Here is a 27,069-nt window from a genome sequence, read left to right as displayed (position 1 = left end):
GTTTAGTGCTGACTTCAGCCCAGGGAATGATCCTGGAGACCCAGGACAGAGTCCCACGTCGGGCTCCCTGCATGGAGCCTGCTTCTCCCTCTGTCTGTCTCTGCCTCTCTCTCTCTCATGAATAAATAAAAATCTTAAAAAAAAAAAAGACAAATCACCTGCCAGGATAATGTCTATGTTTTCAGATAATTTTAAAATTTGAATTCCAGTATAGTTAACATACTGTGTTGTGTTAGTTTCGGGTGTACAATATAGTAATTCAACAACTGAATACAATACCTGGTGCTCATCACAAGTGCCCTCCTTAGTCCCCATCACCTATCTCATTCATCACCCACTGTTAACTATCAGTTTGTTCTCTATAGTTAAGAGTCTGTTTCTTGATTTTTCTCTCTCTTCCCTCTGCTCGTTTGTTTTGCTTCTGAAATTCCACATATAAGTGAAATCGTATGGTATTTATCTCAGACTTATTTTACTTAGCATTATACTCTAGCTCCACCCATGTCATGGCAAAAGGCAAGATTAGATTATTTATGGCTGAGTAACATTCCATTGTATATACTTACCACCTCTTCTTTATCCATTTATATGTCAACGGACACTAGGGCTGTTTCCAAAATTTGGTTATTGTAAATGATGCTGCTATAAACATAAGAGGTGCATGTATCTGTTTGAATTAGTGTTTCTGTATTTTTTGGGTAAGTACCTAATAGTGTGATTACTTGGTTGTAGGGAAGTTCTATTTTCAATTTGCTGAGGAACTTCCATACTGATTGGATTGTTTTTTGGGTGTTGAGCAATATTAAGTTCTTTATATACTTTTGATATTAACCCTTTACCAGATACATCATTTGCAAATATTTTCTCCCATTCTGTAGGTTTTTACTTTTGATTGCTTCCTTTCCTGTGCAAAAGCTTTTTATTTTGATGCAATCCCAATAGTTTATTTTTGCTTTTATTTCCCTAGCCTCAGGAAACATATTTAGAAATATGTTGCTATGGCTGATGTTGGAGATCTTAGTATTCTATTGAGGATTTTTGCATCCATGTTCATCAGGTATATTGATTGGCCTGTAGTTCTCTTTTTATGTGGTACCTTTATCTGGTTTTGGAATCAGGGTAATATTGGCCTCATAGAATGAATTTGGAAGTTTTCCTTCCTTTTCTATTTTTTGGAATAGTTTGAAAAGAAAGGGTATTAACTCTTCTTTAAATGTTGTGTAGAATTTGCCTATGAAGCTGTCTGGTCCTCAATTTTTGTTTGATGGAAGTTCTTTGATTACAGATTTGATTTCTTTGCTGGTAAAGAAATTTTCTATTTCTTCCTGCTTCACAGTTTTGGTAAGTTATGTTTCCAGGAATTTATCTATTTCTTCTGTTCTGTCCAATTTGTTGGCATACAGTTTTTCTTAACATTGTATTTTTGTGGTGTTGATCGTTATTTCTCTTTCATTTGTAATTTTATTGGAGTCCTTAAGTAATTTTATTTGAGTCCCTAAATAACCTCTACACCCCATATGTGGATTGAATCCACAACCCCGAGATGAAGAGTTGCACACTCTTCTGACTAAGCCAGCCAGGCACCCCTGCCCTGTGTCTTTTGATTGGAGCATTTAGTCCATTTACATTCAAAGAGATTATGGACAGGTATGTATTTATTGCCATCTTATTACTTGTTTCATGGTTGTTTCTGAAGTTTTTCTTTGATCCTTTCTTCTCTTTCATGGTTTGCTGGTTTTCTTTAGTAATATGTTTGGATTTCTTTATTTTTTGCATATTTGTTATTGGTATATATTGGTAACCGATTTGTGGTTACTATCAGGTTTTGTTTTTTTTTTTTTTTTAAGATTTTACTTATTTATTTGACAGAGAGAGAACACAAGCAAGGGGAGAAACAGGCAGGAGAGAGAAGCAGGCTCCCCAAAGAGCAGGGAGCCAAATGTAGGGCTCGATTCCAGGACCCTGGGATTATGACCCAAGCCAAAGGTAGACACTTAACCCACTGCCACCCGGGCATCTCTACTATTAGGTTTTTATATAACATCTTCTGCACATATGTTTATATTAAATTGATGGCTGTTTAAGTGTGAACCAATTCTTTATTCCTTTCTTCCCTATGTTTTGGGTATATGGTATCATATTTCGCATCCTTTGTGAGTTTGACTGATTTTTTTTTTACATAAATGTTCATTTTTACTGCTTTGTGTTTCCTACTTTCACAGTATCATTTCTGGTCTTTTCCTTCCACTCTAAGTGTTCCCTTAATATTTCTTGCAGAGCTGGTTTAGTGGTCATGAATTCTTCTTTTTTTGTCTGGGAAATTTTATTTTTTCTTCTATTCTGAATGATAGCCTTGCTGGATATTCTTGGCTGCAGATTTTTTCCTTTTAGCACATTGAGTATATCATGCCACTCCCTTCTAAGTTTGGAGTTTCTACTGAAAACTATGCTGAAGGTCTTTATCAGGTTTTCATTGTATGTAACTCTCCTCTTTTGTCTTGCTGGTTTTTTTTATTATTCCTACATTTTGCCGTTTAAATTACAGTATGTTTTGGTGGGGATCTGCTTTTGTTGATTCTCTTGGGGCTTCCCTGTGCCTCTTAGATCTGGATGTCTGTTTCCTTCTTCATATTAGGAAAGTTTTCAGCAATTATTTCCTCAATTTAATTTTTTGCCCCCTTTTCTTTCTCTGCTGGGATCCATATATGTTATGTTTGATGGAGTCACTGAGTTCCTTCCTCTGCTTCTTCCAGCCTGCTGTTCATTCCATTGTGCATGTTTCTCATTTTGCATAATGAACCTTTTATGTCTGTTATTTCTTATCTGTGTTAATCATGTCACTAGATGCCTTCCACATTTTTTCAGTCCAGCAAGTATCTTTATGAGCATACCTTTAAATTCTCTATCAGGCATGTTACTTTTATCTGTCTTGCTTAGATCTCTGGCTGTGACATTATCTTGTTCTGTCATTGGGAATAAATTCTATCTTCTCATTTTGTCTAAGTGTCTATGTCTCTTTCTGTGTGTTAGGAAAGTCAGCTACATCTCCCATTCTTGAGGGTATTGGCTTTATGGAGAAGAGGTTCTATAGTGTTCCACAGTATAGTCCCATATTCCCCAGAACCTGGCACTTCATGGACTGTCTCCAATGTGCACTGTGTGTGCTCTGCGATTGTATCCTGGCCATTTTATCCTTCAGGCCAGTCATCTGCGGAGGCTCTCTTTGTTGAGGGTAGTGTTTAGTCTCTGGCCTTAATGTGGCAAGTTTTGACTAAGTGTGCTCTGGCCTGCTTGTGAAATGATACCTGTTTCCACCAGTGCTGAAATCGTGGCCCCCTAAAACTCCCACAACATGAGACATGGTGTGAGCAGGGATCTGAGCCAGTCTTCTGTGAGAGGGGATCCACCACTCTGGGACTTAGACAAGCATGACCGGGAAGGGCAATTCCATTGGAGGCAGGGCAGGGGGAGGACCTGGTGTCAGCAAGTTACCTGGTGAGTGTCGGCACTGTGCTGGTTCCCACAGGTGGCCCTGTGCTCATGCTGAGAGGTAGGGGACAGAAATGATGTCTGCAACTTCCTTTGTTCTTAGAGGAGAGTCTGTGCTGCCTCTTTGCAACATACTCCCAGATGAGCAAAAAACATCCACACTATGTGCCCCAGGTGCTCTTTAGAAAGTTGTTTCCATGCTGTACGTCTGCAGGCTGTTTGCCTCCGATAGTAGCGCAATGCCTCTGAGTTCTATCCTAGCCAAGCCTGCTGACCTTTAAAACTCCAGGCTTTAAGCCCCACTGATTGCAAGAAGTCATGAGATTCGGTCCCTCTCACTTTCCAAGTCAACTACTGTGGGGATTCATCTTCCCTGTGTGCTCCCCCGTGCATTAGCCTGTCTCTTACCATTCTTGGCAATCATGGCTCCCTCCTTACCACAGTGGCCATGATCCAATTTCTCTCCCAAAACATTCATGTCTCTGCACTTCTTACCCTCTTTGATACAGTTTCTTTGCTCCCTTTAGTTATAGAGTTTGTTCTGTCAGTCTTCAGGTCGATTTCTGGAATATTTAGGTGTTCATGGGACAAGACAAGCCTAGGATCCTCTTACTCCAAACCATCTTCCCTTCCAGTCTCTTTTTATTTTTATTTTTATTTTTTTTCCAGTCTCTTTTTATTTTTTAAAGATTTTTTTTTAATTTTTATTCATTTATGATAGGCACACAGTGAGAGAGAGAGAGGCAGAGACACAGGCAGAGGGAGAAGCAGGCTTCATGCACCGGGAGCCCGACGTGGGATTCGATCCCGGGTCCCCAGGACCGCGCCCTGGGCCAAAGGCAGGCGCCAAACCGCTGGGCCACCCAGGGATCCCTCCAGTCTCTTTTTAGATAATTTTGAGAATACAATTCCCATTTGGGGAAGTTAAACTTTTTTTTCAAAATTTTTATTGTGCCAATTGAAACTACCTCTCTACTAAGTTGTAGAGGGGGATACAGGAGCCCTAGAAATGTGAGGCTGCCTGAGACACATGTGAGGTCCCTACCATACTACTACCAACACGGTCCCTGAGAGTGCCTCCCGTGACAAAACTGAACAAAAGCAAAAGCAGTGGAAGATGCTAGGGGAGGGAAGACTCTGGTGAGGACCCTACTATGCTCATGCAGGAGTACAGTAGTGCTGCACATTCACACCACAGGGATTGTATACTCAGTGTCCAGTGTAGGACAAAGATGGTGTCCAGGTACAAGGGTATGGAGACAGAAAACAGGTATTATGGATTCTGGCTCTGCTCTAAAACCACAAACTATGGATGGGAGTTAGCATTCAAGTGAATAACTGTTAATGAAGAACCCTTAAACAAAGGAGTTTTTATTCTGATTGAAAAGAAAGGGTAATTTTATGCCTAAGAGGGTAAGATGAACATAAGAGGTTGCCTAGAAGTGGAAGAGGGGACCAGAGGTGGGTTACTAGTTCAATAAGCTGACGAGAAATGGGACACTACCAACCACTTCCGCCCTGTGGTAAATCTGTCCCTGGGGTGGGAGTGAGGAGTGCAAAGGCTTTTAGAAGCCTAGAAACCTTAGCATCACAACACAAGCCTGTGCTCACATGTTCATGCATTAGCTTCCCATTCAATCCTTACGTTTTCCCCTTGAGAAGGAGTGTCACCCAGACTCATTCTCCCCCATGTAGGAAAGACTATGCCATAAATCATTCCTGGCTCCAGATAGTGGCAAATCTCAATGTCAGTGCTCACCTCTGTGGGCCTTGGATTAAAACTGAATGTGCTGGGACACCTGGGTGGCTCAATGGTTGAGCGTCTGCCTTTGGCTCACAGCATGATCCTGGGGTCCCGGGACTGAGTCCCACATCGGGCTTCCTGCGTGAAGCCTGTTCTCCCTCTGCCTGTCTCTCTCTCTCTGTGTCTCTTGTGAATAAATAAATAAAATCTTTAAAAATAAAAAACAAAAAACTTACTGTGCCACAACAAGCTACCCAGTAGCTAAGCCCCAAGGTCCCATACCTGATAAATGGCTTCATCACAAGCGTTCTGAAGGCCCAGGTTCACCATTGTGTTCTGCAGTGTGCGGCCCATGTAAAATTCCAGGGAAAGATAATAGATGCGCTAAGGAGGCAAAAGAAAGCATCTTAGATTTCTCATTCCATTCCTGCACATGAGGAGGATTAGGGTGATGAGCAAATTCATAACAGCACCTATTTAGGTGTTTCATTTAGGCCACTCACATACACCCCCAAAAGGACTTACTCTCTTTGCCAAACCTTGGCCAATCTTCAGCTTTCCAAGAATAGCCCACAGAGGACCCTTCTGATATAGAGCAAAGCCTCTGCTCACTGCCCTGCTGGATATAAGGTAGCCTCCCCCAAATAGCAGGAGGCAAAGCAGAACAGTGTTGAGGAGTTAGGCTCCCAGAATGGACAGAGCCAGGTCTGAACTTAGCTTGGCCTCTACCTGACCATGTGCCCTTGAGCAACTGACCTCTTTACATCTTTAACACAGGATAAAACAACCCCTATGAGACTTTCAAGTTTTTTTTTTTTTTGAGAGACTTTCAAGTATTAACAGCTTCTGACACCCATGTTACGTACTCAGTAAGCATCAGTCAACACAACTGGATGGATGGATGGACATATCCATTTCCACTGGGTATACATCTGAACAAGTGACTCCTGGCTGTTGGCTGGCTCTAGGGGATTGGGATATGCAAGTCTGTATAAACAAGCAGGAGGACCACCCACACTCACTGGGAGCAGAGTGGGGTTCTAAGCCCTTCCCACACATGGTACCAGTTACTCCTCACAACAACCCAGTGGGCCATGGGATGGCAGCTGCTGAGGCACACTCTGGCCTTCAGTCTTGCTCTTACACAGGACTCTATGCTGCTTCCTGACATCAAAAGTAAGGCCTAGTAAAATAAATGGGGAAGAAACGAGAAATACCCCTTCAGAAGAATTCCAATGAATGTATGCAGATGGAATGAGCAGGGCAGAAAATCACGAGAACAGCAGAGTATAACTGCCATGGCCAACAGCCACTGCTGAATGCTGAAACCAGTGGGCACAGCTTTCTAGACTAGAGGGGTATCTGCACAGCCTTCAATATCTTTCCCGGAATCCCTGGGTGGCGCAGAGGTTTGGTGCCTGCCTTTGGCCCAGGGCGCGATCCTGGAGACCCGGGATCGAATCCCACGTCAGGCTCCCGGTGCATGGAGCCTGCTTCTCCCTCTGCCTATGTCTCTGCCTCTCTCTCTCTCTCTCTCTGACTATCATAAATAAATAAAAATTAAAAAAAAATATCTTTCCCAAAATATTTATTAATTACCACGGTGATTTTAACAAATGTCCAAAAATTCTCTGATATCCTTCCCCTCAGCAGGTGGTCCCAATGCCCAACCCTGAGGGTGTGCTGAACCGGGGCGACTCCCATCTACTAAACAAAGTCTGGGAGGGGAAACTACTTCGCAGGGGAGGGACCTGGCTGATGCCACCTTGCTTAGGTGACAAGGATAACATCACCAGTGCCAAGCTGTGCTGATACGCTGGGATAAGAAGGTACTGTGCGGTATTCTTTCCAAGCCCTCAGCCCAGACTAATCAGGAAAGAACCTCAGACAGGCCCCAACTAAGGGTTGTTCTATGAACTGCCAGGCCAATATTCATCAGATTTGCCAAGGTCATGAAAGACAATGAGAGACCAACAACTGTCACAGATGGGAGGAGATTAAGCAGACATAATAACTAGGGAACCCTGAATCTAATCCAGGGACAGAGATATTAGAGGAAAAAGTGTTACAAAACTGAACAAAGTGCTGAGCCAGTGCCAGCTTATTTTGATAACCCTGCTATGGTCATGCAAGGTATTAATATTAGGGGCAGCTGGGTGAGTGCTACATAGTACTCTACACTATCTTTGTGACCCTCTGCAAATCTAATGTTGCTGCTAAATAAAAAGTTAAAAAGCAAAACCAGGCCTTGAAAAGGGGTGTGTCTGTGAGTGTGTGCACATGCACAAGGATGAATGTGTGTGTCTCAGATTCAGATGTGAATCCATAGGGAAGTATGGACTGTACTATGGTTTATCTTTCCTGCAGGCTAAGATTTTCAAAATACAATAAAAAAAATCATCTTTCCTACTGCTTGCAGAATATAGGGAAAGAATTCACTTTTCATAGACTGCTGGTGGGGCCTGTTGGGCCAGGGTTTTACTGGGATGCCCATGTAGGGTGACCTGCCTGAGCCACTTTGGGATTCACATTCTATGCAGTGGCACTCTTAAACTGTATTTTTATACCCCATTTAGAATTCTGACCAGCAGTTGACCAGAAATCTTTTGAGAAAACTCTGTGGCCATGTGCCAGCCATCCACTATTTCGGCAGTGTTGTCCTCTGGGTTTTTATAGCTCTGTTCATACCATTACTTCACACTTTAATGCAGCAGGATTTTGTTTTGTTTTGCTTTTAAGATTTTATTTATTTATGAGAGACAAAGAGAGAGGCAGAGACACAGGCAGAGGTAGAAGCAGGCTCCATGCAACGGAACAGAGTCCAGAAACCAACCCTCACATTTATGGTCAACTGATTTTTAACAAGCATGCCCTGATAATTCAGTCCGAAGAATAATCTCTTTAACAAATGGTGCTGGGACAACTGGATATCCACATGCAAAAGAATGAAGTTGTACCCCTCACACCATATATGAACACTATTTCGAAGTAGGTCAAAGATGAAATACAAGAGCCCAAACCATACAACTTTGAGAAGAAAACATAAGAGGTATTCACGACCTTGGATTATGCAATGGTTTCTTCTGTATGACATCAAAAGCCCAAGTAAGAAAAAACAGATAAAGTAGACTTTATCGAAATTAAAAAAAAACTTCTGATAAGGGGATCCCTGGATGACTCAGCAGTTTAGCACCTGCCTTCGGTCCAGGGCATGACCCTGAGTCCCAGGATCGAGTCCCACGTCGGGCTCCTCACATGGAACCTGCTTCTCCCTCTGCCTGTGTTCTGCCTCTCTGTCTGTCTGTCTCTCTCTCTCTCCCCGTGTCTCTCATGAGTAAATAAATAAAATCTTAAAAAAAAAAAAAACAACCTTCTGATAAGATGAAGAAAGTAAAAAGGATGGAAAGAAACAGAGTGGGAGAAAATAACTGCAAATCACGTAACTGACAAGAGATTTATATCTGAAACATATATACAACTTAATAATAAAAAGACAGCCCAACGGTTGGTTGGGCAAAGAATCTGAACAGATGTTTCAGTAAAGAAAATAGTGTAAATAAGCACATGAAAAGATACCCAATCTACCCTATCACCAATCATCAGGGAATGCTAATCAAAACCACAATGAGACATCAATTTACATCCACTATAGGACAACTATAATAGAAAAGCTATCAAATGATAACAAATGTTAGCTAGAGTTTTAAAAAATCAGAGTCCTCATATGTGGGGTATGGAGATTGAGCTGTAAAATGGTTTAGCTGCTTTGGAAACCAGTCTGGCAGGTCCTCAAAAAGTTAAAAGAGTTATTACCATGTGGTCCGGCAGCTCTACTCCAAGGCATGTATCTAGAAGAAATGAAATTCTATGTCCACTCAAAAATTTGTATATAATAGTCAGAGGATGGAAACCATTCAAGTGTCCATCAATTGGAGAATGAATAAAATGTGGTACATTTGTATCATGGAATACTATTCAGCCATAAAAAGGAATTAATTACCAATACATGCTACAAGAAGGAAACTAGAAAATATTACACTAGATAAAAGAGGCTAGTCACAGGGGATCCCTGGGTGGCTCGGCGGTTTAGCACCTGCCTTTGGCCCAGGGCGTGATCCTGGAGTCCCGGGATTGAGTCCCGCGTTGGGCTTGCAGCATGGAGCCTGCTTCTCCCTCTGCCTGTGTCTCTGCCTCTTTCTCTCTCTCTCTATCATGAATAAATAATAAAATCTTAAAAAAAAAGAAGCCAGTGACAAAGGACCACATATTGTATGATTTCCTTTATAAAATATAGACAAACCTATAGAAACAACAGAAAGTAGATTAGTAGCTGCTTAACTAGGGGCAGATAGGGAGTTTAGCATGGGTAACAGCTAAAAGCTGTTCGGCTTCTTTCTGGGGTAATGAAGATGTTCTTTTTTTTTTTAATGAAAATGTTCTAAAGTTGATTGCGGTGATGATGGCCCAAATCTGTGAATATATTGAAATCACCTAATTGTATACTTTAAATGGGTGAATTGCAGGTAATTTTCAATTGAATTTTCTGAATTTTATCTCAAAGCTGTTACCAAAAAAAATATAAAATATTAGGAGCACCTGCGTGGCTCAGTTAAACATCCACCTCTTGATTTTGGCTCATGGGACGGAACCCTGTGTTGGGCTCCACACACAGCATGGAGTCTGCTTGAAGATTCGTGCGCGCTCTCTCTCTCTCTCTCTCAACCCCACCCCCGTGTGTGATGGTCTCTCTCTCTAATAAATAATTTTTAAAATATATATAAAAAATAGTAAAAATAATGTATAAAATTTTGACAATTACAATAAAATAAATGTACATCAAGTAGAATATTTCCAATTGTAAAGATGATAGAATGAAAATGTTTCTGCCCACTTCTCCCTAAAACACACTAATGGGAAGTCAGAACAGGGAGAACTAAATTAGAAAACTGACCCTCATACCTCTTTACCACCAAGCTGCAAAGGAAGGACAAGGGTGATTGTCCACTGCTGGTCTCTGCTTTTCTGAAGGGGAGAAATGGATAAAGCACTCACACACATGCACACTCACAGATGCCTGCACTCATATACACCTGCACACTCACATGCACTCACACGTGTGGACACACACAAACACACCTACCCACGCATAAATCTGGGAATCAAGGAAGGGCTGCTTGCTCCAGGCTGCACACACCCTCCAGGCCTCTGCCCCATTATCCAGTTGCAAACAACTGGTTCAGGAAGAATTCCCTCCACTCAGGGAGATGGAACTCAGGATCTACATCCTGAAATTTAAAACAGGAAAACTTGTCCCTTCGGAGCTTCATGGAAGAAAATAAAAATAAAAAAATACAACAGGAAAACAGAAAAAGAAATAAAATGAGCAAAGAACACCCAGCATGTCTTTATCAAGGGACAAATAAAATTTGTTAACACAGACTAATCCAAGATGTCAAGAAACACTGATGAGGTAACAAAAGGACAGCACTGAGCAAGGCAAAGTAAAATAGATAAGAGATAAAACCACCACAGAAATGGAGGCATCACAGGCTGCAAAACAGGGACAAAGCTGTAAACAAACACCTGGTTGGAAAAGTGAACGAAACGGGGGACAGACATGAAAAAGACTGGAGAGGAAAACATCCATACGCAAGACAAAGACTACCTAACATCTGCGTAATTAGCATCCCTGAAGTAAAGGACCTGAATAAAACACTAAAAACAATTTTTCAGTATATAATGGAAGAAAACTTTCTTCGCTAACTCTACAAATTCAAAGAGAATGCATTCGTACAAAAAAATCATGCGCGGGATCCCTGGGTGGCTCAGGGATTTGGCGCCTGCCTTTGGCCCTGGGCGCGATCCTGGAGTCCCCGGATCGAGTCCCGCGTCAGGCCCCTGGCATGGAGCCTGCTTCTCCCTCTGCCTGTGTCTCTGTGTCTATCATAAAATAAATAAATAAATCTTTAAAAAAAAATCATGCGCAGTGCAGTCTCTGACATCTCTGACAGACTTTTTAACTTTTTTATTTTATTTATTTATGAGAGACACAGAGAGAGAGAGAGAGACAGAGATACAGGCAGAGGGAGAAGCAGGCTCCAGCCAGGAAGTTCAACGTGGGACTAGATCCCGGGTCTCCAGGATCACACCATGGGCTGAAGGCAGCGCCAAACCACTGAGCCACCCAGGCTGCCCTCACTTTTTCAATCATTTGAATGTATGCCTTCACAGTTATGGCCTAAATTTCAGTATCATTTCAATCACAAATAAGGCAGTGAGTGATTCCACAGCCTTGCTGAGGACAGCTGCTGTCACCACTGCTCATGGCCCATTGCTTCTTCTTGGATGCTATTTACTCTGCACTTGAACTGAGTTATTGTCATATGGGGTTTCCAGAGTACTGCGCTGCCCCTCCCTCCAGACCAGGCTCAGCCACGTGAGAACACACGGAGCCCAAGGAAACCCAGCTGTTTCAGCAGGGCGCGTGAGTGAGGTTTCAAGCACAACCATATCCTTTTCCTATGTACACACAAAGGCTTGTGTCTCCTTACACAGCTACTTTTGAGGTCCTCCCCAAGAGGCTTTAGAACAAGTTGGCAGCTCAGGAATATGATCGAGATGTTTTATGTTTGTTTATGCTGCCTTTGATTGAGAAATATGTATTTTATTTATTTCTAGAGAGCATGCACAATGGGGGAAGGCGCAGAGGGAGAGGGAGAACGAATCTCAAGCTGGTTCCACACCCAGCGCAGAGTCCCATACGGTGCTCCATTTAAAGACCCTGAGGTCATAACCTGATCAAGAATCGGATGCTTAACTGAGTCACCCAGGCATCCCATGGAAATATATATTTTTAAAGGTGTATTCAATCTCTGCTAAAGTTTCTACCTTATAACTAACACTATGAAAACAGCTGGATTATCTTTTCGTAAAGGATGGATACCAAGGCATAAAACACTGGGCCCAGTCTTAAAATCATTGTTTTTGCTTTTCCTCCCAGTTGAGCACAGCTGGCGAGGGCTCAGTAGTTTATTTAATTCTGCAGAAAGTTCAGGGAGCCTCCCGATGCAGCTGTGCATAAGAGGGGAGAAGAGGCAGTGACATAGGGGCGCTCTCCTGGATATTACCCATTCAGCGTAGACTGGCAACAGTTGGCTATGCCCAGCCAGGCACTGCTGCAGCTTCTGCTACCTGGCCTGTGCTGTTTTCTGTTGCTGTGTGATTTGTTCTAAGAACATTTATAGTTTCTTCAAATGTGCTGAAATTGCTTTCCGCAGTTTCCTAAAGATGGTCCAGGGTAAAACCAAACAAGAAGGTTTGCCAGCGTCACAGCCCAAGGAGATAGAAACACTTTTTTTTTTTTTTTAATTTATTCACGAGAGACATAGGCAGAGGGAGAAGCAGGCTCCATACAGGGAGCCCGATGTGGGACTCGATCCCAGGTCTCCAGGATCATGCCTTGGGCGGGAGGCAGGCGCTAAACTGCTGAGCCACCCAGGGATCCCGATAGAAACACTTTTGAATCACGCACACTGGGTGGCCTGGATCCCTTCACCCCTCTGAGAAACAGCATGTATACCTCGGGGTGCAACACATGGTTAGCTTTGGACTGAGGCAATATTGATCCCTTTACAGGCCACATTTTCAGGGAGAGTAAGGAAATCTAATTAGCAGGGTGGCAATTTTGGACAAAACCACCTGAGGACACAGGCTTGGTATAAGTGTAGGGACTCACCTGCAAAAGGGCCAGCTCCTCGGTGTCCCCAAACTCTGCTGCTGCTACAGGCCCAGGGCCATCCCAGGCCTGGCCCAGCCTCTATCCACCCCTGTCGCCCTGCTGGCTTTCCCAGCCAGCATCTGTACAACTGTGGACAGGGCCTCCCAGCTCAAGGAATGCAGGCTGAAAAACCAGACACTCTCCTGCTTCGGCCTCAGAGAGACCAGGACTCCTCTAGCCCCTCTACAGCAGCCTGGAGGCCTGGTGTCTAGGGTGCTCATCTGGGCCATGGATCTTTCTCGTGCAGTCCCTTCTTGCAATACGACTGTCACAAATATTAAACGGCTTAAAAGGCAGGTTTATTTATTTTTTATTGGGTTTATTTTTTTTGACACAAAGGGACGAAAAGATGACCAACACAAATACTACACAACACAGTAATCTCCTAAAGACATTTTAGGAGTTAAGGAACTCGAATTGTGGCGCTGGAGCCTAACAGCAACAGGCAGAGCCTCATTTTGCTCTTTACACAACAGATTCATTATCAGAACTGGGCTCCTACAGATCTCTGATTTCTTTTCCCTCTCCAAAAAAGGCTGTTTAGAGTCTTTGTTTAACAGAAGGCTCTGAACGCTCTGCAGGAAAAGGAAAGAAAGAACTTCTCCAACATTCAGGGTAACAAAACATAGACTGGGGCAACTGTTTTCACCAAGAACGGGATTCTGGCCAGAGACGTGTCATGCTGCCTCCAGGAAAAGGCAGCAACACTCCGATTCTCTATCAGAGTTTGCCCTTGCCCTCTCCTGGTGGTTAAGCAGGCACAGAGCGGCCGCCACTGCACACTGCCAAGCTCCCTGCCAGACAGAGCCAGCCCTCACGGGACACAGGTACAGAGCCCACTGACCAACAAGAGGTCGGCTCTGCTGGGCACCCCAAAGGCACCAGGGCCACCCTGCCCTTGCCAGTCCAAAGAGAAGACTGCTGGGGACAGCCATCCTCCCCTCCCATCTGCCATACAGCTGAGGTTCATCCTTGTCTTCACTGGCCATGTCACAGCATCCATTCTGCTCTGAGGGGCTTTTTGGAGTCTCACACTGACAACAGCTTTATGAAACCACTACTGTGTTTGCCATAAGGATGCTGAGCATTAGCTCATCTCTCTCTTTTTTTAAAAAAGATTTACTGAGCAAGAGTGAGAAACCATGAGCAGGGGGAGGGGGCAGAGGGAGAGAAGCAAATAAACTCCACACCCAGCAGGGAGCCCAATGTGGGACTTGATCCCAGGACCCTGAGATCATGACCTAATCCAAAGGCAGGATCATGTTTAACCCACTGAGCCACCCAGGCATCCCCATTATCTCATCTCTTAAACTCCCAACCTATGAAGGCACACTCAGGCACTTTCTTTCAGGATTAAGTGCCAGGGAACCTTGGCTTCTTATGAGTAACTGGCAGATTTTTATGTCAATGTGGATCACAGATTTCCTTTTTCACTTTAGGTACTGGTACCTAGACTAGGACACAGGTCTGTTTGCTCAAAGTCAACCTAGAAAATGTAAAATGTAATAAAATAATGGAATTTGAGAATTTACAGGGAACATAGAGATCACTCAGCTCTGCAGGGAACAGATTTACTTTGCGCTCTTACAGTCCTCTGCCTTCTGTCTTCCACGCTGTGAAGCTCTACAAAATATCTACTCACTCCCAGGCCTGTACCAATCATGGAAGCCTCCGTATCACCGCCAGAGAAGCCAGAGCCTAATCAATTTATGTTAAGTGACCTGGACTATGTCAAAGTAGACTGAGAACTTGTGTGGTCCTAGTCAGCGTATTAACTGAGCTACTTTCACCTTTCATTCTAAATGATGTCTCAAGGCTGAGAAGATACTCAGCTCAAACTGAAATCACATCTAATTCCTACTCCAGGAGATCCTGTCCAAGATACTGCTGACCAAACTTTCCTGTGATCTGATCATCTTCCTAAATTTGTTTTCATTTCTCTTCCCTTTATGGTGTCCCAAGAACCCTGTCCAGTATAAGGTAAAGAAAAAAGCCAGTTATTGCCTGTTGCTTATCTGCTTCACATCTCAGAACCTGCAGATTTCTAAATAGCTTAAAGCTTTGATTTTTTTTTAATGAAGAATTAGGTACAATCTGAAAGTTCTCTTAATTTTCTTATTTGTATTTCTTATTATTTGGGCAATTAGCAAAACTATAGGAGATCTGTAGGTAGCAGCACCATGTCAATGTGAACGTCCTGGGTTTAAGCGTTCATGGTGTTTGTCCAAGAGTCTCCCTGATTTTTAGAAGCACACACTCAAAATTTTTAAGGGTAAAGGAGCATCAAGTCTGCAACTTATTTTTAAATGGTTCACAGAAAAAAATGTACTAATATGTATAGAAAGAGACATAACAAACGTGTTAAAATGTTTAATGTTTGGGAATTTGCATGAAGAGCAGGAATTTATTGTATTATTTTTGCAATTTTTAAAAGTCTGCTGTCGGAAAAAAAAAATTTTTTTAAAAAAAAAAAGGTCTGCTGTCGGGAAGCCCCAGTGACGCAGCAGTTTAGCGCCGTCTGCAGCCCAGGGTGTGATCCTGGAGACCTGGGATCGAGTCCCAGGTCGGGCTCCCTATATGGAGCCTGCTTCTCCCTCTGCCTGTGTCTCTGCCTCTCTCTCTCTCTATCTCATGAATAAATAAATAAAAATAAAAAAAAAAAAGTCTGCTGTCATATAAAATAGAATTTTTTAAAAAGTCATTTAAAAAGGGCTGGGATTCAGAAGTAAGGTCAGTTACGGTAGTTCATAAATACAAATGGTCCTTGCAGCCATCCATAGCACCTGGATATTAATCAGAGATACAGAATCAACAGGATATGTATATATAGATTTATTTTAAGGAACTGGCTCACACAATTGTGGAGGTCTGAGACTAAAATCTGATGAGGGAGGGAGGACTGTATTTGCAGTTCAATGGCAGTAGCCTGCAGAATCCCTTCCTGCTTGGGAGGGGTTGTTGTGGAGGGTACGTAGGGGGTATGTCTTTGTTCAATTAAGGTCTTCAACAGATTGGACGAAGCCTACCCACACTACAGAGAGTAACCCGTTTAACACGGATTCAAATGTTAATCTCATCTAAAAAACACCTTCACAGAAACATCTAGAATAGTATTTGATCAAATAACCGGGCACTGTGGCCCAGACAAGGTGACACAGTAAATAAACCATCACAGCTCTTAAGAAGAGAGCTATACTGTCTTGTTTGAAAAATCATGGCACACAGTCTGAGAGGCTTCTTAATCTCGTAAAATGATGGCTTAATCCTACCTTCCACTTGGTGAGCCGTCAGGTTAATCAGCAACACAGAACATCTGTCATCAAGCTTCCAGCCAGAGAAAATAACTGAACTATTTAGTGTCAGGGAAGTCTGCTCATGGGATACAAGGTTAACTTCACAAGACAAATGGAAACATCAAAACTGGGTGTGTTAAAAAGATTCCACTGGCTGGTCAAATTACTAAAAGAAAATCTATTAAGTGTGGGCTGTGGGCAGCCAAGGCTGCAAAAATACTGCTCTAAATTAGATCACCTTCAATTCGTGGGCCCAGCCAAACCATAAAATTAATCATATTCATTATGATTATCTTTTTAGAAATATTTCAGGGATGCCTGGCTGGCTCAGCAGTTGAGCATCTGCTTTCGGCTCAGGGCGTGATCCCAAGGTCCTATGATCCAGTCCTGCATCAGACACCTGAGAGCGAGCCTGCTTCTCCTGCCTGTCTCTGCCTCTCTCAGAGAGAGAGAGAAAAAGAGGAAAGGAAAGAAAAGAAAAAAGACACAAAACGAAACGAAACGAAACGGAACAGAACGAAAAGAGAAAAGAAAAAAGAAAAGAAAAGAAAAAAAAGAAAAGAAAAGGAAGATTTCAGATTGCAGTTTGAGCCCACAGTGGAGCTGTCTTTCCTTAATCTACCACCATAGCTATGCCATGAGCTTATGGGAAAAAGCCCTGGTAAGCAGACTATTGCATCCACTGCAGGAATGTAGTAGGCCAGCTGTCCGTATTCTATACTATCCACTTTAAAGTCCCACAGAAAATATCTCACACCTGCTCATTCTAGCAATTATCACAGAGATCCCATGACTCCCACAAGTGGACATGAGCTGCCATTTGCTTTGGCTGCCAGAACATAATGTCTGCACTTTGTGTCCTGACCTTGCCCTCAAATGCAACCTGTTCCTTACCCTTACTCTCTGGCCCCAGTCTTCTCTTTGAGGTCTATTACTTTGAACCTTCTTTGTCATGACTTGCCTAAGCATTTTTGATTCTGAGGGTACAGGTGGAATGTCAAAATAAAATGGAAACATTTTGTAAGCAAACAATACGCCACAACTTTTTAGCATGGCAAGGGACCTCAGAAATGGATTACTTCTTCTCCCATTGCCTATGTCTCTGCCTCTGTGTCTGTCATGAATAAATAAAATCTAAAGAAAGAAAGGGGGAAGGAGGGAAGGAGGGAAGGAAGGAAGGAAGGAAGGAAGGAAGGAAGGAAGGAAGGAAGGAAGGAAGGAAGGGTTACCTTATTCCACCACCCTCATTTTAAAGATGAAAAAACTGAAGCCAAGCAAGATTAAGAAATCCAGCCAAGTCCTTGGACCAATACAGACAGGACTATAGGAGCTTTAGTCATTAAGTCATCCCTCACCATCCAGCTCTCTTCCGTTCCTGAATTTAGAGTGGGGTTCCAGCTCTAGAATATCATCCCAGACTCCTGACCTTGCCATCACCTCAGAGAATCCTTGAACCATCTTTATAACTAAGCACTGCCTCCTACCAAGTACTAAACTTTCAATCTGGCCAGGATTTTCTTTTTTTCTTTTCTTTTTTTTTTTTTTTTTTTTTTTTTTTTACCTGATTTGCCAAGCTGGTTGCCTGAAAAATCTTCCCCTGAACACAAGTTTCATTTGCTTCTGCTACTGCCAAAAATAGAAGGCTAAATGGGTTCTGAAACAATAGGTACAGCAGGATACTATTTTGTATAATAAAAATGGTGTTTCTATCAGTGTAGAAAAAAGATGTAGGACACAAAATGTTTATAGCATTTATCATGTTATTACTAGCTGTCAAGAGAGATTAAAATGAAATATTTCCTTCCTGCTTATCTGTTTTCCAATTTTTCCTCCAATAATCATGAGAACTTGTGTAACTGCCTGAAAGACAAAAAAATTAAGTAATTAAGTAAACGCACTCTAATTTATTAAATTTAGATCATTCAGCTACCCTAATGAGAAGTGCAGTGGTACAAGTCGCTGAGGTCATTCCCAGGCTGGGGTGCAGCTCTGCAGGACTGCTATTGAGAGTCTACCTCCTATCAGGCTCTGACCCTTATGGGGCTTGTTTTTGGTCCATTCCAAGCAAACATGTGACTTCTGCAGAAAAAGGAGCGGAGGAGCTTATTTTTCAAAGTGAATCAGCCAGACTGAAGCACTTAACTTCCAATTTTCCTTTTTAAAATGGCCTTCCTATCCAGAACAGACAAACCACCTTCCCCTAATAGGCTGTGTGGTTTCTTTAAAAGACAAAATTTTCTGCCTGTAGCCACCACAGCAATCACTCAGACCTCTCACTGAGGATTGGGAAAGTCGTTTTGTTAGAGGGATTAATTTTGTTCATGAAAGATTATTTCTGTACTCCCTGAGCCTCACTGTCCTTTTCAGGATCTAATTATACATAAACACTCTAACGGGAACCACAAGATTTTGGGGTGTGTCCTGGTCCAGGTCCAGGGAAATGTCCTTGAATGTGCAGGCACAGCTGTACCCTTGTCGTCTGCTACACTGACAACAAAAATGATGTTGCAAACCAGAGCTCTGCCATCAGCAGGGAATTCTGGGGGAGCCACTGCCTCTTGGCCAGTGTCCCTGGCAAAGTCATCCTAAGCGCCTACTGTAAAAACTTGCTTTATCCATTTGGGGCCACATTGTTCTATGCTGTCTTGCATACTAAATGTGACGCAGTCCAGCTAGTACTCTAAACAAATCTGTCCTTCTTACCATCTCTATTTTTGAAGGGGGAAAAAAAAAAAAAAAAAGTACCCCAGAGTAAATCTGAAAAAGAAGTCCATCTCACTCTTAGCAATTAGTAAACGATTTCTTAATTCCTCATGAAAATACTCTAAAATAGTATCAACAAAGCAACTATCCACTGCCTACGTGTATACTGCAAATCAAATCTTTGCAAACTGGTTTCAGGCACGCAAGTATGTCCTTTGTTCACCAGTCACTCTACCTTAGTATCGTAGAAAGGACAATCTTCTGTATGTCAAGAGCAAGAAGTAAAACCCCAAACGGGCAGAAGATGGGTGGCCAAGACTATGATAGGTCTATCAAACTACAAACGGTATCGGAGACGCCTATCTACTAACTTGGAAAGCTACTGAAAAAGTCGCAAACGTCCATGAATGAAACAGAAAAATCACAAAGCTGTATATGTCTATGCAGCATACTTTTAAAAATATGTATGTACGTTTAAGAATAGAAAAGGACTTGGAAAAAAAATCTGCATCTGAGGACAAACACCTTTATTTTAATATAGCTAAGAGTGATGGAGTCACATCAGTGACTTTTGCCTATTTTGTTTCTTTCCGCCGTAAGCCTAAATTTCTGCAAAACATGAAAAGTAACAATCTCCATGATTAATTACGTAATCTCCGTGAACTTTAACCCAACAGCGTTGGTCAGGAAGGTGTGGGACCCCTGAAGACAGAGCCTTCCTCCAGGGCCCCTTCTCTGAGCTCCCGACCCGTCCCGCTTGAGCAGGCATCCTCGAGGATTCTCTTCCGACCGCTGCCTGGCCACAAAAGGCCCCACAATTCCCTGCCATCGACTGGGCTCACCCTTTTCCGACACAAGACTGCCCAGGCCTGGTTCCAGTCCCCTTTTCTCTCCCCCAGAGTCGCAGGAAAACAAAAGGTGGGGCGCGGGGGCGGGGAGGGGCGGAGGAAGCACCGACCGCGCAGCCCTCGCGGAAGCGCAGGGCCGCGACGCGCTGGAAACTGCCGCTAGGCCCGCGGGACCCCGCAAGCCCAAGCTCGCAGTGCAAAGGGCCTGCGGTCAGCGGCGCGCGCGGGGGGCGCCGAGGCGGGCGCCGAGGCGGGCCCCGGGGCCCGGTGCAGACGACCGCGCGAGCGCGCCCCGCCGGCTCCTCGCGGGGGGCCGCCCCGGGGCCGCCCACCCGCCCGCCGCCGCCCCACCCCTCACCTTGGGGTCGCGCTCGTAGTAGTGCTGCTGCGTGCGGATCCAGCGGCCCACCAGGTGGTCGCGCACCGTGTGAGCCAGCGCGAAGAAGTAGTCGCGGGGCGTGGCCACGTTGCGGTCCTTGACCAGCGTGAAGTGCAGGTGCCGGTTGAAACTCTTCCGCACCTCGGCCACGTCGCCCAGCCCCGCGAGGCCGCGCACGCTGATCTGCTTCCGCCTCTCGCTGTCCGTGAGCGGCTTCGCCATCGCGCCGGCCGGCGAGGAGGAGACGCAGGGCCGGGCGGACGCGCGGACGCCGAGGATGCCGCCGCCGCCGCCGCCGCCGCCGCCGCCGCCGCCGCCGCTCTAGCGCCCGGCGCCGCGGCGCTCTGCGGGCACGGGCCGCGCCTGCGCAGTGGGCCGGGGCGGGGCCGCCTTCCGGGGCCCGGGGACGCGGGGCGGCCCGAGGCGCGAGGCCCTCCGAGCGGCGGGCGTGGGGCGCGGCCTCCCGGGGGGGGGGGGGGGACGGCGGAGCCCCGAGCGGCGGCGAGGTTTGCCCCGAGGCGGCCGAGCCCGGCCGGCGGGGCGGACGGCAGCGCGAGGGCTCGGCCGGCGGAGACGCGACCCCCGCGCCCCGCGCCCCGCGCCCCGCGGCTCCCTGCCCCCGGGCCGCCGGCGCCGCGAGGGGCGGCCCCAGGGCTGCGGACGCCAGGCGGGCTCCCAAGCGGGCTCCGTCCCGAACAGGGCGGCGTGGCCCTGCGGGGAACAGTTCCCACAGAGACGTGCCCGCCGCCCTCGGAGGGGCTGACAGGCCGGCGCCCCCGGGCGTCACGACGAAACCCCGCGGGAACCCTGGTTCGCTGTGTCTCAGGCCCTCCCTCTGCCCCGCCCCGACCCCCCCGCCCCGGCCGAGCATCTGGGTCACAGTGGCAGAGACGCAGCCCCCTCCGCGCCTCCCGGGTGCAGCGAGCCCACACGGGCCCTCCGGACACCGCCGCCCACATCTGCTTAACGCGGGGGGGGGGGGGCGGCCCGAGGAAAGTGCACCGGGCCCACCTGGCGGGCGGCTCCGCTGCGCCCTGAGCCTGGGGATACGGCTTCAGGGGAGCTCATCCTGCCCCCCTCCCCCGCGTCCTCCGGGTGCCCGGTGGCCCCATTGCCTGCGGTTAGGTCCTGGCGGGGGTCAGCAAACCTAATTCTGTGCCCCTGCAGGTTCGCACTGGGCAGTCCTTGGCCGACGGGCCGTGAAGGTCCCGAATACACGGAGGGCCGATCTGCCCGCAGGACAGGCCCTGAAAGCAGATGCACGAGTCTTGGGGTGTGGTGCTTCCAGAGTTCTCACCGTGCCGCTCCCAGCTGCGTACCTCTTGGAGGACACTAAGTGGGGAAGGAGTGCCCTCTCTGCCCCAGGTACTCACAAACCCCCCCCCCGCTCCAGGGGGCCGCTGATGTTACTGGGACACGTGATGAACCCAGTGGTCATCTCAGCCACTTTCAGAGAAGTGATTTTTAGATGGTTGTAAGTGCTGTGAAGAAAAGCACGTTTAGCAACCAGTGACAGGGTATCTGAGTTGAGGCCACGAAAATACTAACGAGTAATGGATCTGGGGGAGAAGAAAGTACGGACGTTCTGAGGTAGGTAGGTAGGTGCCCACTTGGACAGTTCACAGAATAGCAAGTCCAGTGCGGGTGGAGCAGAGAGGAGCTGCTGAGGGGCATTAGAATTTGCCACCCTCCCCCCCACACACACACCCTATAAGTAATAATCTATAGATTATTTTGAGCTAAAGGGCACTGAGAAAACAGCAGAAGCAGGAAAAGCTGTAAAAATAGGGTACGAGTTTTCCCTTTGTAAAGGAAACTTAGGCTTAAAAGGGCACTTCCATCTGTAGAAATCTTTCCTCTCCTGGCAGGTCTGACTATAAGACATTACTGAACAACTTTTGTTTACCATACTTCTGGTCACCTTCGCATAACTTGCCTCCCTAGCTAGAAGCCCCAACACCTTTCGTTTGGTTTAGCCTAGGAGGATATATAAACTCAAGGTCTAACCGCCACTTTGAGTTACTCATCTCTGGGTACTCCTGCTCCTGGGTGTTTACGTAATGCACATGCTGATAAGCTTATGTTTGTTTTTCTCCTGTCAATCTGTCTTTGGCCAGCCAAATCTACAGGGCTGCACATGGAGAACGTGAGATAGGTAGAAGAAAAGATTTTTTTTCTTCCCCAGCACAATGGGTAGATCCAGACTAGAAGTGGGAAGCCAGGTCAAGGGGCCACATCAGCTTTGATGAGGAATCTGGATCTTCCAACAAAACTGTAGGGCTTTGGAACAGACAAAATGGAAAGAAAGTGGGCTCAGCTTTGCCTCTCCAAGGAAGAGGACTGGTTTTTTGGCAGTCTGGCCTCAGCTATGACTGGGTGGGAGCACCTCCTCACTTAACAGGAGATGGTCATGAGACCAGTCAGGCCACCTTGTAACACACTGTCTGGTTCCCTATTTTTAGGAGACCTTTTTTTTTTTTTTTTTTAAGATTCTATTTATTTATTCATGAGAGACACACAGAGAGAGGCAGAGACACAGGCAGAGGGAGAAGCAGGCTCCCTACGGGGAGCCTGATGTGAGACTTGATCCCAGGACCCTGGGCTCATGCCCTGACCCAAAAGCAACTGCTCAACTGCTGAGCCACCTAGGTGCCCCATTAAGAGACCATTTTAAATATTCATTTACTAAGAAGTGATAGGTATTTATCTGGTTTCTGTTACTTTTTTGAGTGAGCTATTATTCTGTATTGTTGGAGAACTTCACAGTTCTTTCAAATACGTATTTAAGACTGTCTATAGATAGTCCCTGCCTTGGAAACAGAAACAAAAGATATCTCGTGTGGAATGAAATGCTGTGGGAGTTAGAAAAAATTATGTGTGGAAAATAGATACTTTTGGCCTACTTCAGCTTCTTGACTCTCTCATTGATCATAAAAGTTCAATAAATATTGGTTAAGTGAGTGACTTGGAAGCTTTGCCAGTCCTTGTTGAGACTGCACAAGCTAACGTAAAGATGGCCTGGGACCCCAGCAACAGCACTGGCCTATCTCCGAGGGTCTATTAAGTATTTGCAAATGAACATACACCTGGTCTTTCAGGGAGGTAAACAATAGGAGGCAAACAATAAATGCATTATTTTTGAGAGGTAGGTAATTATAAACCTCAGTAGAATTAAGACCCCCAGCTAGAATGATATTGTGGAATGGGGGCTCTCCCTTCACAAGGGTATGAAACAGATACTCACGGTGACATTCATGTGTTGTAACACATTGATGTTAATAAGAGATCTGAGACCAGAGTGCTATGAGAAGGAAATAAAATGGGAATGTGGAGGAAAAAAAGGAGCTCTTCTCTACAGAATACCAAATGAATGTAGGAGTGGATGCTAGAACTATCAGACAAAGGTTCTAAGTATCGCCCCACGGATGACCTTAATAGTTACAAAAAAAAAAAAAAAAAAGAAAGAAGGAAGGCGTTTTACAGTGGAAAAGACTTCATGAAGTGATCCAACTTGTCCCCTTATTACCAATAAGGGGGTAAAATGATACTATGTGCTTTCTGATCCAATGCACTGAGAAGGACTCAACATCACTTATAGGAATATAATATAGTACACTACGAATATCATGGTAATATAGCAGACACCTAAGACCCAGCTCTAGAGATACAGATAATAGCTAAGGCTGTCTCCCAAACCTGCTGATGAGAATTCCCTGTAGGGTTTGTTACAAGCACATTCCCAAAGCCCCAAATCCAGAATTCCAACTAACTTTTGGGTATCTTTTTTGTATGTGCCCCTCTGGGCGAACCACAAGTTTGTTTTCTGTATTTAAGAGTTTTTTGTCTTGTTTTTTTGTTTTGTTTCCTAAATTCTACATATGAGTGAAATATGGTATTTGTCTTTCTCTGTCTTGTTTCACTTAGTATTTAGACTGTCTAGATCCATCCATGTTGCTGCAAAATGGCAAAATTTCATTCTTTTTTATGGCTGAGTAATATTCCAGTGTGTGTGTATTTTTTTTTTCATTCAACAGTTGATAATACTTGGGTTACTTCCACAAATTTTATTGAGAATAACACTGCAATAAACATAGGGGTGCATATATCGTTTCAAATTACTGTTTTTGTATTCTTTGGGTAAAATACTCAGAAGAGGAATTACTACAGCATAGGATACTTCCATTTTTAACTTTTTGAGGAACCCCCACACTGTTTTCCAGGGTGGCTGCACTAAGTTTGCATTCCCACCAACAGTGCAAGAGGGTTCCTTTTTCTCCGTATCCTTGTCAATACCTGTTTGTGTTGTTGACTTTATGCATTCTGACTGGTGTAAGGTGTTATCTCATTGTGGTTTTTATTTGCATTTTCCTGATGATCAGTGTTGTTGATCATCTTTTCATCTCTCTGTTGGCCACCTGTATATCTTTGGAGAAATGTCTGTTCATGTTATTTGCCCATTTTTAAATTGGATTGTTTTTGGGGTGTTGAGTTGTATCGGTTTTTAGACTTTGGATACTAAGCTTTTATCAGATATATCATTTGAAAATATCTTCTCCCATTCTGTAGGTCGCCTTTAGTTTTGCTTCCTTCATTCTGCAGAAGCTTTTTATTTGGATGCAGTCCCAATAGTTTATTTTTGCTTTTGTTTCCCTTACCTCAGGAGACATGTCTAGAAAAATGTTCCTGTAGCTGATGTCAGAGATATTACTGCCTGTGCTCTCTTCTAGGATTTTATGGTTTCAGAACTCACATTTAGTTCTTTAATCCAGTTTATTCATTTTTTTTAAGTAGGCTCCTTGTCCAGCATAGAGCCCAACATGGGGCTTGAACTCATAACCCTGATTCAAGACCCAAGCTGAGATCAAGAGTCAGATGTTCAACCAAATGAGCCACCCAGGTGCCCAGGTCTTTAATCCATTTATTTTAAAGATTTTATTTATTCATGAGAGAGAGAGAGAGAGAGAAGAGAGAGAGAGAGAAAGCCAGAAACAGAGGCAGAGGGAGAAGCAGGCTCCGTGCAGGGAGCCTGATGTGGGACTCGATCCCCGGTCTCCAGAATCAGGCCCTGGGCTGAAGGTGGCGCCAAACCGTTGGGTCACCGGGGCTGCCCCTTTAATCCATTTCTTTAAAATAATTTTTATTTTTTTATGATAGTCACACACACACACAGAGAGAGAGAGAGGCAGAGACACAGGCAGAGGGAGAAGCAGGCTCCATGCACCGGGAGCCTAACATGGGATTCGATCCCGGGTCTCCAGGATCGCGCCCTGGGCCAAAGGCAGGCACTAAACCGCTGCGCTACCCAGGGATCCCTTTAATCCATTTTTTAAGAGATTTTATTTGAGAAAGAAAGAGAGGATGAGTTGGGAGGAGGGGCAGAGGGAGAGGGAGAGGCAGACTCCCCGCTGAGCAGGGAGCCCAATATGGGGCTCTATCCTAGGAGCCCAGGATCATTACCTAAGCCGAAGGTAGAAGCTTAACCCAGCCACCCAGGTGCCCCTTTAATCCATTTTTAATTTATTTCTGTGTATGCTATAAGAAAATAATTTCATTCTTTTGCATGTAGCTGTCCATTCTGATTTGCTACTTTTTTTTGATTTTTATTTATTTATGATAGTCACAGAGAGAGAGAGAGGCAGAGGCAGAGACACAGGCAGAGGGAGAAGCAGGCTCCATGCAGGGAGCCCGATGTGGGATTCGATCCCAGGTCTCCAGGATCATGCCCTGGGCCAAAGGCAGGCGCCAAACCGCTGAGCCACCCAGGGATCCCGGTTTGCTACTTCTTAAGTGATCGTGAGATGGGGTCTAAAGTCAGCAAGGTTCAGCTTAAGATGTTCTTCTTACTCAGGGGCCCCTTCCTCTGGAAGGGAGGGTGGCACAGATGTGTTGGTGAGGGATAGGGTGGTGAACATGCTAAAGAAAGGAAGCTGGTCACACTCCAGGGTGATTGCCCTGCCATCCTCTAAGCCAGAAACATTCCCTCACTTTGAGGGACAAGCCCTTGTGGTTTTTAGGATTAGCTTGGAATTGAGTACTAGATGGGCTTTCTGCTGCACTAGAGTAAGCTAGGGGACCACGGTTTCATCCATGTGGCCAGGCAAACCATCATCCTGGATGGCTCAGAGGGCCAGGTGAGCTCTCTGATCCTCTAAGCCAGAAACATTCCCTCACTTTGAGGGACAAGCCCTTGTGGTTTTTAGGATTAGCTTGGAATTGAGTACTAGATGGGCTTTCTGCTGCACTAGAGTAAGCTAGGGGACCACGGTTTCATCCATGTGGCCAGGCAAACCATCATCCTGGATGGCTCAGAGGGCCAGGTGAGCTCTCTGATGGCTCAGAGAGCAAGTCTGATGTGCACACTTGCACCTGCCAACTCCTGCTCATCCAGAGTCAGACCCCCCATGAGGAAATCAGCCCTTCAAGGATCCTGGGTCTCAGGATTACTCCTTGTCACTTAGCACAGACCTCCTGGCATCATATGGAGAAAGGTTCCAGTCCACAGGTAGGTCCTGGTTGTGGCCAGGAAATATGTTAAGCTCACAGCGAGGGTCTGTCTCAGCACAGTTGAATTAATATAAAATGAGGGATAATAGCCACCTGTGGAAGTCATCCTGGAAAAGAAATGTCCCTGTGAATCCATGTGCTGCCACAGAGGAGGCTAAGAGGAGCCAGACTCGAGGTGGGGCTGAGCCAGGCTGGTGCCCCTCAGGCTGCAGAAGGAGGCACCTGGTCAACTGCACCTGCTCTCCTGGAGTGGTAGCTTCCCAAAGTCTCTGGCACTCTTAACACCTGCTGTGCACAAGTCAGGCCACACAAGTGTCCCACATCCACAGGAA

At 45.2% G+C, this 27,069-nt stretch overlaps 1 protein-coding gene across 1 annotated transcript in view; it reads right to left on the bottom strand.

Moving 5' to 3' along the window:
- The window catches only part of PYGB (glycogen phosphorylase B), a 59,529-nt gene extending 38,977 nt beyond the window's left edge, over window positions 1-20,552 (bottom strand). Inside the window, exons 1-2 of the mRNA XM_055320877.1 lie at window positions 20,213-20,552; window positions 5,516-5,617 (exon numbers count right to left, since the gene is read on the bottom strand). Of these exons, the coding sequence (XP_055176852.1) occupies window positions 5,516-5,617; window positions 20,213-20,455 (345 nt within the window). The 5' untranslated portion in view covers window positions 20,456-20,552. The remainder of the gene's footprint in view (window positions 1-5,515; window positions 5,618-20,212) is intronic.
- Window positions 20,553-27,069: the final 6,517 nt, after the last annotated feature.

The sequence above is a fragment of the Nyctereutes procyonoides genome, unplaced genomic scaffold (assembly GCF_905146905.1).
Source record: "Nyctereutes procyonoides isolate TBG_1078 unplaced genomic scaffold, NYPRO_anot_genome, whole genome shotgun sequence".
NCBI classification, from domain to species: Eukaryota; Metazoa; Chordata; class Mammalia; order Carnivora; family Canidae; genus Nyctereutes; species Nyctereutes procyonoides.
This window is presented reverse-complemented; position numbering and strand designations above follow the sequence as displayed.